The 13,229-nt window shown below is 45.5% G+C and overlaps 3 protein-coding genes across 6 annotated transcripts in view; 1 reads left to right on the top strand and 2 right to left on the bottom strand.

The window, feature by feature from the left end:
- Positions 1–13,229, top strand: part of LOC124656586 — a 68,028-nt gene that overhangs the window by 32,899 nt on the left and 21,900 nt on the right. The window lies entirely within an intron of this gene.
- Positions 8–1,845, bottom strand: LOC124651578. 4 transcript variants are annotated; one of them, XR_006987451.1, is made up of 4 exons: positions 1,662–1,845; positions 1,375–1,433; positions 1,148–1,256; positions 8–665 (listed from the first exon to the last, which is right to left on the bottom strand). XR_006987451.1 is itself a non-coding variant. In XM_047190640.1 (4 exons), the coding sequence occupies exons 1-4, from the start codon at positions 1,788–1,790 to the stop codon at positions 621–623; spliced, it is 324 nt and encodes a 107-aa protein (XP_047046596.1). In that variant the 5' UTR covers positions 1,791–1,845; the 3' UTR covers positions 8–620. The 4 variants fall into 4 exon arrangements, 2 of the variants coding, with proteins under 2 accessions (XP_047046596.1, XP_047046595.1); XM_047190640.1 differs by having other exon boundaries at positions 1,148–1,238; XR_006987450.1 differs by having other exon boundaries at positions 8–1,256.
- Positions 11,253–12,701, bottom strand: LOC124651577. The gene is made up of 4 exons (XM_047190638.1): positions 12,539–12,701; positions 12,263–12,437; positions 11,679–11,877; positions 11,253–11,594 (listed from the first exon to the last, which is right to left on the bottom strand). Exons 1-4 carry the CDS (start codon positions 12,628–12,630, stop codon positions 11,431–11,433), a joined length of 630 nt encoding a protein of 209 aa, XP_047046594.1. The 5' UTR covers positions 12,631–12,701; the 3' UTR covers positions 11,253–11,430.

Raw genomic sequence — 13,229 nt, 5'->3', positions numbered from 1 at the left:
TCAACTATTCTCGAAGCAGAACCTAAGGTATGGCTGCTGTTATCAAAACCAAGCGCCAATAGTGAGTGTTTACTATCAGTGAAACCCACATGTACTGAGTAAGAAAAACGTCAAGATAAATTGAGGACAGACTCCATGGTAATTAAAATGGAAGATGGTAATGAGAACAATGAATTTTATCTCGGACATGGCTATAATAAATAAAAAAAGATCATTCTATGAATGCTTCAGTGTCGTGTAATATTTCTAATTTCCTATGCTTCCTGCAAAAGTATAAATTCCAGCATGAAATGTAAAAATATATCAGACCAGCTTATGCAATAGCTTAACAGAGAGGGGTCGACCATCCTAATTTAGGAATAATAATATTTAGAGCATTGGAGCTACAAAAATCTAGAGCAAAAGAGAAGTAAGCATAACATAGTTTCAGTTTGCATGTTTCATGTCTCAGATTTCATGTTTTCATATATGGAAATGTACTAACAGAGAATCAGTAAAAAAAAATCTAAAGACAAAACATTGAACTAACAATGAAGTGGCCAAAATTAAAAGAACCAGAAAAGAAAACTGTACCATACTAAATGAGAGACCTCACTGAATAAGATGCAATGATTGGTTGATCACATCAGATGGAAACCTGCCTCAACGCAGGAACACAATGGCCCCTGTCAAATGTGTATCAGTCACTAAAAACCAGATGGCTAGGTTTATGGCAAACGTGGAAAATTAAGCTCGGATAACATAATATTGCTAAAAAAAATATATACCAAATGGCATATCAGGATATGCATAGGTTGATTTTGAGGAAAAAAAGTAAGTATCTAGTAAGCTAGATTATAACTAAAGTTCGTCTTTTTACTTCACCAATACTGTAATTAGGTACAGAAGATCCAACCACAATAATGCACTAACACCATTTTATTTTCAGCACAGTTGTGAGATTATTTTAGATAAAGGGAAAGCATACGTTTTATTCAGATTTGCATAAAAATTTAGGACAGTGGTACTCCCTTAGAGTTAACATGTGTGTTGTTTACCGGATAAGTATCCGTTTGACTGCACAAACTGAAGAAAGAATAGAAAATCCAACAAATATGATGCATAGCTCTAGAAAGCGATCCTGGCCCTCATCGTAACGTGGAAGTACCTCTTTCTGAATTCTGACCTGTCCTCCGGAGCGATCTACTGGACTGACAACCCGGCAATCTGGCCTCTCCCATAGCACCAGCAGGGATGCCCTGGTGGATCATGTTGGTCTGCCCCATTCATATTCAGAATTACAAAATCAAATGCAAGTGCTCGCCTCAAAGACGCACAACAATGAAACAAACCAAATCATCAGGTGATACTGATCACACCAAACTTTGTAGTTACCTGAGAACTGGAAAGTCACACATTAGAAACTCTAAATCCATGAAGGCAACTTTCAGAACCTGCAGAAGCAACAACGTAAAAAACACGTTGTATCAATTTTGCAATATAGTTAGACTTTTAACTGATGCATAAAAAGAAGACACGGATGGTTATTGTAATTTATTTTTGCAGGGCCCCCTGCTTCAATTTGAGAGCACGCTGGAGAGAGGATAAAAATCTAGCAACCGAGCCAGATTGGTGGGCATCACGCTTGGGCAGCAGGCATCCTAACCATTGGCGACCCTTACCTCCGCAGCCCCTATCCCCAAATCCTCCCAGCATGACGGATAGGCCTGGATGTGGCGAGTCAGCACGGCAAATTGCTGAAGAGCGGCGAGGAAGGCACCCTGGAGAGGCAGGATACCGCTGGAAGGCATGGATGACGGTAGGGCGACATGAGAGGGAGTGGAGGCTGCCTAGAGGAGCAGAGGCAGCCACTGGGCCTCGCTCGGGGTGCCGCCCACCACTCGTGCTCGCCGGAGCCAGACACCGTGGCGGAGCTCGGCACGACTCCAATCTGGCCGCCTCGAATCATGCGGAAGCAACATGAGGCGTTGGTATCTGGGGACGGCCGGCGACGCGGGAAACCACACCGGCAGTAGTAGGGCAGCTGTTGCCCATGAGAAGGTGGGCGCCGGGCCAAGGGGAGGATGATGACGGCGGCAATAGATACGAAGATGACAGAAGAGAGAAAAAGGGAGATGTTGGGGCGAAGTGGATATGCTCGATCGTGGCACCTCTTTGACCGAAACTAACTGGAGTACGTGGCAACACACGGTGATGAAGCCAGTCTGTTAGATCTACAACCGGTAACCGGTTGCCCATCCACACAAAAAATTTGTAACCGGTCAAGTAAATCAATTGGGCCATAGAAAAGGAGAGTACGTGTCCAGCAACGGCTGAAGGAAAGAAGAGATAATTTGTCCATCTACAGTGCCCTGATCCTGCCCCAATTAATTAGGAAACGCTAAACCGTTCAACTTTTATATAGTGTATAATTACGCGCGCGAGCGGGCAGGCTTTTGGAGATTACGTGTGCACCCGTGAAAATGCACTAGCTTCATTTTTTTAAACTGGTCCTAATTTATGGCTAGCTAGTAATGCATCCAACCTCCATGTATACTACTCATCATTTGGATCCTAATTTTTCGTCTCCCGCGTGATCAGCTCACAAGTAGTAGTACTACTACTCATCATTTGGATCCTAGTTAATACTACTAGCACTGGCTGCTATACACACGACAAATTTCGTACGATTTTTGTACGATCCAACTCATCACACGCACGCAAAGAGCGGTTTAGCTTTGGGCTGAAACTCTGACTTGGGATCTGGAAGAAAAGACCTGGTCTATTCTCCTATCAAGATAGACCCTCTCCACTGAGTGACACGAGTGTAAACATCTCTAAAATAGTTGTAGGCTTTCCCGAAATAGCTAGTGAAAAATAGGTGCAAACGTACCTGTTTATTTAAATTTTAAAAAATCGTTATTTAAAGTTCTTTAAAAATATAAAATAAATATTTACATGTAGCTTACAAGTGCCAATTCCCCAGAAAACATATGATTGTATCTCACTTATATAAATCTGAAAAAATATACAAATAACACTATAAGGATTGGATTTACACATGAGAACTGGCACGAGTAAGTATTAATATAATATGTACATGCAAAAAAATTAATTCAAATTTTTCCGAAACTTATAATATGTAAACGAACCGTAGCTCTCAGAGTGTCATCCTGCTTTTGCCCCAGTCTCGCCCGTCATTGATTCAAAAAAAAAAACTAGTTAGGGTGGATGTCCAAGTGTCGCATCGAGCGGCATCCTGTGTCGGTGTGGAAAGAGGGCTCGATATTGTCGAGGATCCGACGCGAGTCCCAAACCTCGAGCTCCTGATGCGCGTGCGGCGTTGGAAACTAGCCGTGGACACGATCTTCCGCATATCACGGTCATGGGCCCCCTCCTCCCACCCCTAGTGCGCCTGCGAGCTCCCTCCGCCAGCAATGCAACCTCCATGTTGTCGTCATAGCAAGTTTGGTCCCTCGCCACTGCCTTTGCTGCTTGCACCATCGCTAGGCGGCCCGCTCCAACCCTCGGGTTTGCGGATCCTCCTTGCGCGAGGTGAAGGAGGAGCCGGAGTTCGCGACGCCGCCCGTAATCCGAGGCGCGGCGGCAATAGCGTTAGCCGGCAGCAGCAGATCGGCGCGCCGGAGGTGCCCTCCTCATCCCGAAGCCGGAGGTAAAGGAGGAGTAGGACGACGAGGCAGCCGGTAAGGCGGCGCTGTTGGCGGAGTACAAGCGGCAAGAACGTCTCATCGCCAGCAGCGATGACCCCGAGGACTGCCCTGGCTTGCGAGCGGCGTCCTTGGCATCGTTGAACGACAAGGACGCCTGGAGGGGCGACCTCGACGCGGCGATCACCATGTCCATCCGTGACTCTGGGAAGCCGCTCGTGGACCTCACCGACGACGGCGAGGCTGGGCCAAGCGGCATGGTGAAGGACGAGCCCGACGAGCGCGACAAGCGGGACGTCGTTGTCGGCGACATGTACAACTTCCACCAGTACACGACGCCTCTGGCCGCCGCAAGTACTACTAGATTAGGGTTTAGTTTAAATTTTATCGAATTTCGTTTGAATCTATGTAATATATAGCAAGTCTGAACAAATTCGCTTAATTTTTAAATATCTGAAATTTTGTTTGGGGGACGCGGCTGGGAAGCGACGTCCCCCAAACACAGCACGAAGGAAACACGTCCCCAAATAATAAATCCAGCGTCATTTGGAGACCGCTTTGCGGAACGCTGTTGGAGGGGATGCTCTTAGTATATGTTTCGGATCCAATAGTATTTTTAGCTCGGCAGTACTGCGGTTTAGATCTTAGCTGAACTTGTGCACTGGGAAGAAAAGGGAGCACCAAGAGAAAGGAGAATCGTACACAGATCGGACAAGATTTGTCGTGTGTGAAGCACTTTCGTACTAGAAATTCATCGGCAATGCATGCATATACATGTTGTACTACCAGCTACTACTCCTACTTGTGGATCGGTTGAGATGTACGAGTTGTACCATTTCTTCCGTTAATAAAGTCGTAATGGCCGAACCGAGGAGAACCCTTGTAAAATGCAGATCAAAGAAAAAGAAAAAAAAACACAGAAAACCCAAACTTGGCACCGAAGACATTGAAACGAGACCGAGTCAAGTCGGGGCTCCATGGCGATGCCCCCAAGAGGGTAACGACGCACTGCGCCACCGACGTTGAGACCGCGAGGTTTAGGGTTTTAACCCGGAGCTATACCACGGTGTGGATACCCACAACGATGCCCCCAAGAGATTTATAGCACCCACAGGCATCACCACCATTGGTGCTGAGCTTTCTCGAAGAAGCATCCACACAGCGTGCCCTGTTGTCCCCGAGTTAGGCTTCCGAAACACGATGTAAGAGCTTCCAAAGCCGAAGCGCCGCCAACACCAGGATCCGTCACCGTCCGCTCCATGCCATCCCCTTGACCGAAGAGGTGGACCACCATCGCGTAGTCCACCTTCCGGGGTCGCTGCCCCGGCATCCCCCGAACTCGAGCCCATGACTTGAGGAGCACACTGCAACGCCGGAGAATTGGACAGGGTAGGACGACACCATAACCAGCAGCCATCAAGGCACACGGTAGCCCATGGGATGGGATATGCGCTCCGCCACCCGAGGTGCACGCCATCGGACGCAGTAGCATGGCTGATTATGCCTAGATCAGGCCAGGCCGCCTGCCGGCCGAGACAGCACACTGCCGCAAAGAAGCACACACACACCGCGACGTCCGGGGACAGAGTCACGCCGATAATGGCGCCACCACGTCACTGGTTAAGCCGATCACTTATGTCGGCGTCCAAGATCCCGGCTAGACATATGGCAACGTTGTTGATATCGGAGTCGTGCACACCCGCCCTTCCCTTGTGTACTTTGTTCATCGCGAGATTGTCGTAGAAGCAGTGGCGCGAGATATTTCTGACCCTTGGTTGTGCGGTTCCAGGGAAACCTATTTTGTGGGGCCCACATAGTATAGTGTTAGCTTCTCTACAAAAATTAGTTATTCCTCGTGACTTTTGTTTTTGCATTAAAAAAAAGCAACCATTAGTTTTTTTTGGTTTGTCGGGACCCTGAAAGCAACCATTAAATGGTGTTGCTACATTATTCTCTTAGAGTAGGGATGGAATTCCTGGATTTCCTTGGTTTCGTACGTGATCGAGGAGCATGCATGCATGCATTTGGGTAGAAAGGGAAAAAAAGAAAGAAAGGAAATGATGTGGAGTAGCAAGTTATGTATTGTTTTCTTTTCAAATTCATCGAGATCGAGTAGGTGTGTTGGAAACAAGCGCGCGGAGATTGAGAGGTGAACCAACAGGTGAAATTAGTGGTACAAGTTTGATGAAATGGGTGTGTGGATGGATCGCGAATGAATTGGATTTCCCGGACGAAACGTTGGAATGCACTTGACTTTCACACCCGAAGCTGGAATTGTAAGAGACGTGATCGAAGTACGTACTGGGTGAGGATGAGTGAGACGGTAATTAATTACGCGTGCGCGTGCGCGGGGATTAATTGAGCGGAAAAGTTGGAGGATGAAACACGCGAGCGAGCTGAGCCGGCGGCGGTGCATCTCCTTCTTAATTAATCCTGCAGCGATGGATCGATCGGCGCACGCAACTCGCGCAGACTGCTGCTTCGGTTTCTGGGCTCCACTCCATGCGGCGCAGCGATCGATGCGAGAGCGAGACGAGAAAAGGTGCTGTTGTTGGACAGCGATGTCCAGGACATTAAGCTCACGTGTATATTTTTTTATTGCTTGGAATCCAAACACGGAAGGGAATACACAGTCACCTACTGAAAGATTTTCTCTTTCAGAAAGATTGCACCAATTCAGATAAACTGAATTCTACGGTATTATGAAAAGAAAACTGAAACAGATGGGCTATTTTTCCACAAACAATATCATCAACTGAATCTACGCAGGGATCTACAAGGTACTCAACGGATTTATGACAAAGCGAACAACGACAAATGTATAATCATACACAACATGACACGAATAATATCCCTTCTAGACTTCCTTGATCTACTAAATCACCAAATACTAGAAAAAATACAGACACAATAGTATCTTTATTAATTGTAAAGTTGGGAATGGTGTTTTGGCACATGGGAGCATATGCTCCCTTTATTTTGAAATACATGTTACATACATTTTGAAATTTCAAAAAATTGAAACGAAAAATCCGAACATACATCTTCATATGCTACGCGCTCACAAAGTCGTTTCATAAAAATCCGACTTGTCGTATGACGTGTGTAAAAAAGACAAAATTCAATGCTGAAAATAAGGCTTTTCAGGAGATAAATTTTCTCTTTTTTACACAGACCACAAAACATATTGGTTCCTTGCTAAACTTGACAAACGTACGTATATTGTGGAGATGTACATGTAGAATTTTTTATCAAAATTTTTCAACATTTCGAAATATAATTTTTTGATAGAGGGAGCATATGCACCCGGGAGCCGAATTGAATTTCCGTAAAGTTGAGATAATGTAAAGTTGAGATTAGTTGTGGCAGTATGGAACTTAACCAAGAAAAAGGGCCAACCCCGAATGTCCAAGAGAATAAACACATTATGGTACTACCTCAGTTCAAATGAATAAGGCTTATATTTTCTTAAGAAAATTGAAGCTAAGTAAGGTTTAACAAAACTTTTAGAAAAAACTATGAACAGCTATAAAATTATATAGATATCACATGAAAATACATTTCATGGTGTATCTAATGGTATTTACGTTTTTTTGTACATGTCAATGATTTTTACTAAAAACTTGGTCAAATTTTACATAGTTTGACTTTTAGAGGAAAAAAATACAAGCCTTGTTCATTGGAACGGAGGTAGTATGAAGTAAGATGGGATTGCTCAAGATGCTGATTTTCGAGGTACATCATTCAGAAACAGAAGCTAAAAAGTCCAGTCACAAAATTGCAACAAGCCTCTTAAACTAAACTATCAAGCAACTAATCCCCCAGGAAAATATACACGTTTGTTAATTCTGATGGGGATCTCAAAGTTGTCTATGATAAATCAAAATGAACAAGGAAATCAGAGTGAGAGCGGGCGGTTAAATTGCAAACCCATTGTACAAAACTGCATAATCAAAATGAACATTACAATCCAAAGCAACATAGTACCGAGATAACCCTTGTGGTTGGTCCTGTTGTCAAAACTACATGTGGCCTAGGGTGCATGAAACCGGTCCTAGGAAAGCTTCAAATGAAGTTTGATGTCATGTAACATAGTACCAACATAGTACTGAGATAACCCTTGTGGTTGGTCCAGTTGTCACAATTACAATTTCCAAATTTGTAAGCTTCGGGATGACAAATACAACTAAAACGGCAGGATAGGACGACGAACATGTGTAGAGACTATGAACCATGTCGCACCAATTAGCACTAGCAACCAACAAAACTGTGATGAGAACATGGATGATGGCCTCCCACCTTGTGATTTTGAGCACAAACACTTCAGTATCCTATTGCTACCTACGGAGTATCTTGCAAGAAGCTAAGAAATCCCAATAACCTAACAGATCCTAGAAAGGATGGAAGACTGTGCTTCCAACAAAGCTAACGCACATACTCATGAATTAGCTAGGCTAGCAAAAGGTTCAGTCCAAAATGTCTGGATAGATGAACCTCCTGATGTGATTATACAACCTCTTTTGGTTTCAGATGTAACACTTATCTGCAATGAATAAAGAGGTGTAGGTTATAAAAAAAAAAGCTAATGCACAAACTTATGGTAGTATTATGCACCCGCAACAAGCTACTCCAAGCAAAACAATTGTGCACAAAAATTACATTAAGAGCTAGTAGAGGGTTGATTGTCCTATAAATTACCTGAATAAAATCAGTTGTGTGGTGCCAGGAACGCGGGCGGCCATGCGAGGAAGTAGGCGAACATAGGGTGGCCATATTCCTTGCCACGTTTGGTCGTCAGGAGCTCCATCTTGCCGGTGTCCATATGGAAGGAGAAGCGCCCGAATCCCCACGTCTTGATGAACACCTTCCCTGTGCGGCCGGCGTCCATGTCGCTGGGCCAGACGCAGAGGGTCCTGAACATGGGGTCGACGGGCAGGCCACGCAGCTTGTCGCAGAGCAGGAGCAAGTCGACGATTTTCCTCTCCAGAATCCAGCCCTTGTCGCCCTTCCCGCCGCGTACCCAGAGCTGCAGCTGCTGCTCGGCGTCGGTGACCAGGCAAAGGAGCCCATCCGGCGTCTCCCCGATGCGGTACTTGGGGTTGCGGTTGTGCGCAAACAGCTCGCCCGGCGCCGGCAAGTAGGAGAACCTGAGCGTGGAAGGGTACTTGCCGGCACGAGCAGGCGCGAGGACTGGCAGATGTGCAGTAGATCTTCCCGGCGGCACGGACGGCGCGTCCCTCGAACCAGCACCTGCTCGTCCCGCGGGAGCGCGCGCCAGCGGCACTTGCGTACGCAGCTGTTGGACAGCGATGTCCAGGACAGTTTATCTGAATTGGTGCAATCTTTCTGAAAGAGAAAATCTTTCAGTAGGTGACTGTGTATTCCCTTCCGTGTTTGGATTCCAAGCAATAAAAAAATATACACGTGAGCTTAATGTTATGGTCACAAGTCAGTTTGATATTTAACTGCTTGCTCTTCTATTGTGTTCATACAATTCTACTGGTTCGGTTCTGTGCAAATTTGGTAGCTAATACTTCTGTCATTTCTATGGTTCAGGCCGTGTGGTGTGGGTGTCTTTGCTTGAAGTCAGCTCGCATGCTTTCATTTCAGGGCCAGTGCTTCCGTAGTGTTATCTCCCCTTCCATGCGCTCTTGGGGAAGCTCCGATTCTGGGTACCTTGGCATGTATGAGACTATTTCAGCAGTTTGTTGATGCTATGTTATCTGAGCATCACCTGAACTTGATAATATTAAGCTAGGCCGTATTATTACTTATTTTGGAGGATACATGGTTTGGGTCGTATTCAGCAATGTTTATCGCATTTCAGCTGTCCTATTGTTCTTTTCTGACTTTGTACTTTGAGGGGTTGGCCACTGTGATGATCAAATTAATAGCTTGAACTTGTATCATACTATGTACTATCTAGCGGGTTGTTGAACATCTTGATGTCGGACAGTACGAGTAGTGTACAACTGCGTTGCTTGGTTTGATTGATACTCTATCGCATCTACTGTATCTTCTACATTCTGAAGACGGGAGCTCATTGCCCCCCCCCCCTCTCCTCTCTCACCGGGCCTCTCCCTCCTCTCCGCCGGAGTAGCCGGCCGGAGTTGGAGGGGAGATGGGGCGGGGAGGCACCCACGGTCGTTTAGCCGTTGCCGAGGGTGGTTCCCGTGTTGTGCGCAGTCACCTAAAGGCCGGTGGAGCTCATCGTCCACCACGTTGGAGCTTAGGGCCATATATCCGCATCGAGGCCTAGTCTCGGGAAGCTAAAATGGTAACCGAACACTGAAGTTCAAATAGAAAGTGGCAAATAGGGACTTTATATTTGTCATTTTATTTTCGTTTATTTCATTTTTAAGAAAGAGATTATTCTCCTAGAGCTTCAGCTATGTCAAAGAGAAATTGACTTATTTGCCGCTCCTTGACTTTTGGCTGTAAAACCTTCCAATTCCAAATCCCACCCCGCGGCGATGATCCGTACATCGAACGCCTGTTTTGAGAAGAGGGCATTGCTAGGATGGTTATACCGCTACGCCGCACTAGACCATCGCCGCTCAGAGCCTTTCACTAATGCCGCTCCCCTCGGCCTCCTCCGCCGCGACGAAGACCAGGCCGTGGCCTAGGACTTCCTCCGCTGGCGGCTTGCCAACCAAGAGAAGTTCAAAAACGGAAGAAGAAAAAAAGGGAGAGGGTGTGGGATTTTCAGGGGTGGGTTCCCTACCGGCATGGCGCACGAAGAGAAACGAGGAGGGTGGTAGCGCAAAATGGAGCTGGAAGCTACGGCGGCCGCTGCTGGATGTGGGGGAGGAGGAGGCAGGGCCACCCTCACCGGTGACATGAAAACAGAGGGAAGACAACCAAAAAAGGAGTAGCTGACGCAGAATAATTAATGCAGGACTCAGCTCGTTTGAGTTTAGCAGACCATAAAATCATGAAAATTACCATGTTTTTCACCAAACTGTACCATGGGTTCTTCCATCGGGAAGTACCATGTGCACATGAGCACCAGTGCTGCTTGGACTTTTGGATTTTTGAAAATTTTCAAAACTTTGCTCTTTTATGTTTTCAAAAATTATGGTATTAAATATGTAGATAGATTTAGACACGAGGAGTGTAGTCAAAAAAGTTCCATTAAAAAATACTTTGTATTTTGGAAAATACAAAAAAGACAAATTTTTGACTATAAATAGTAGTACAATTGTACGTATATTTTGTCAGTTTACTGTCAGAAATTTTTCTTTTTTGCATCTCCCAAAATATAACGTATTTTTTGACGAGACTTTTTTGATTCCAATCCTCGTATACACATCTATGTACATATTTAATGTTATAATTCTTGAAAGCAGAGAAATATAAGAATCTGAAATTTTCAAAAATCCAAAAGTGAAGGGAGCACTGACTCCCATGTGCATAAAATCCTTGTCCTTCTTCCATGTCTTTTTTATACTCGAATCCAAAAATATACAGATGTACATACTAAGAAACAGTCCTTCGAATCTTCTAAGCTGCAGGCTGTTGAGTCGTCTACCAGCTGAAGATGACAGACCACCCTCATCAACTATACATCCAAGAGAGCATTATCATAGCTCTTGCTTCTTTGGGAAGCAATGAAGTAGCTTGGCTGCTGTCAGTGGAGAATACCCCAAGAGTGTTATCTGCTGCTTCACCCAGCAGACATGTGGGAGAAGAAACACATCCAGATCCTCAAACCCACAATCCTCGACCCCACGTTGGGCCGCTATATGACTAGTCTTGCACTTTAGTCTTGCACTTCACCTGGTTAAGTTGAAGGAAGTACTTCGATATATCTACGAAAGTAGTAATCATCAACTAAATAATGGCCAGCCTCATACAATGATCCATCCACCGGGTGCTTCACCACATCTCCACAGGCGAAACAATGGCGAGGATCAACACCAAGCATCCTGATTTCTGAAAACCCACCTGTAAAAATGAGGGATTAGTTTAATAAGTTGGGACTCAACAGAAAAAATAATCAAACTAATTTTTTTTGTTTTGAGAACTAACCAACTCTCTCATGTTCTTCCATAGAAACTAAGGATACGGGTACCCAAGCATGTGTATCATGACAATATCGTAGTTCTGCAAAGAAGAACTCCTCCTTTGAACCCTCCAAGGTGCTTTTTGCCGTGAAATTCACATGATGATAGGAACCATCATATCTTATCACGCAGCTGATGATCGGTTTGATGAGCTGATACTTGATCTGGCATTTTGTAAGAGCAAGAAAATAAGAAAGAATATAAAATAACAAAATTATTAGAACACCAAGTAAAGGCGAAAACTAACAATTGCAGAAAAGTAAGATACCACCACCAATATAACTATAACAAAAGGTAATCATGCATGCACTGAATGGAACACACCGGATGTGTCCATCCATTCTAAATTCATCTACGACACTGCAACTAAATGGGAACTCACAAGAGATGGCTACACATATCTATAATGTACACCAATGCAGTATAGGAGACTGACATAGGCAGGGAGAGTAATATACTGATCTTGAATAAAGTTGGAACAATTAGCATAGCATCTGATTAGACAACAATACAGTGCATATATAGAGGAAACAGAGATGAAAATATCACCTCGTTCTTCTTTTGGCTGTTGTAGTGCTCCAACGCGAGATTTGCATACCCCGGGCAATTTCGCAGATAGGGTGAGAACCCCTCATCACCATCGATGTAGTCTTCTGATTCTAACGTGGCCGGCTCCGGGGTAGGCGGGCACTCTCCATCACTGTCGCTCTCATACTCGTAATACCTGATTATCGAAAAAAAAAGGTTATATATTGCAGCAAAAACAAAGGAGAAGATGAATCCAGATCGACATATAAACTATAGATGGAAAAAAGTTGAACTTACACTTGGTTGTTAGGATCGGGAAGGCGGCGATGTAGGGCAATTCGGATCATCGAGGTCCACGTGTTTTTGTGTCGCGGTAGCAGCGTTGCCATGTTGAAGAGCAGCAGCTGGCTTCTTCTTTCCTGCAGGCGTCGACGGAAAAGGAGGCTCTAGAGGAGGACAGGTCCTCACAGTAGAGCACTCGAGGCATTGTTTCTCCTGCTCCTTATTCCCTCGATCGATGGATCTGCGTGACAACAAAACAGCAGCTAAGATCGATCGGGAATTAATCGTAGCAAGCGAGCAACTGAAAATTACTAGGGCTGGCAGCGGAAGACGAACACGATCCGATGTACAGGCTAGGGGGATTCTGGTTGGGATTGAAGAGGGGGTCGCGAGCTCACCTTCAATTGGCCGTCGCCGTTTGTAGCCGACCTAAGTTCACAAGCCGAGGCGGGCAGGAGGAGGACGCCGGGGAGGGAGAGTCCCGCCAGCGGCCGGGGTGGCGGCGCTCTAACTAAAGGTTCGAGCCGGGAGGAGATGCTCGTGCGAGAGACAGGAAAGGGACAAGTGGCCCTCACGTCACCCCGCATTTAAAGGGCCCAAGTCCAAGTCCTCCTCGGACGGTGCTTACCGGCTGTTTTGTTCCCGTTTCGTGCGTGCCAAATAATATGGAGATTGCTACCTGCCGCGCGCCCCGGGAGGTGCTACC

This window comes from Lolium rigidum, chromosome 5 (assembly GCF_022539505.1).
Source record: "Lolium rigidum isolate FL_2022 chromosome 5, APGP_CSIRO_Lrig_0.1, whole genome shotgun sequence".
In the NCBI taxonomy this organism is placed as follows: Eukaryota; Viridiplantae; Streptophyta; class Magnoliopsida; order Poales; family Poaceae; genus Lolium; species Lolium rigidum.
This window is presented reverse-complemented; position numbering and strand designations above follow the sequence as displayed.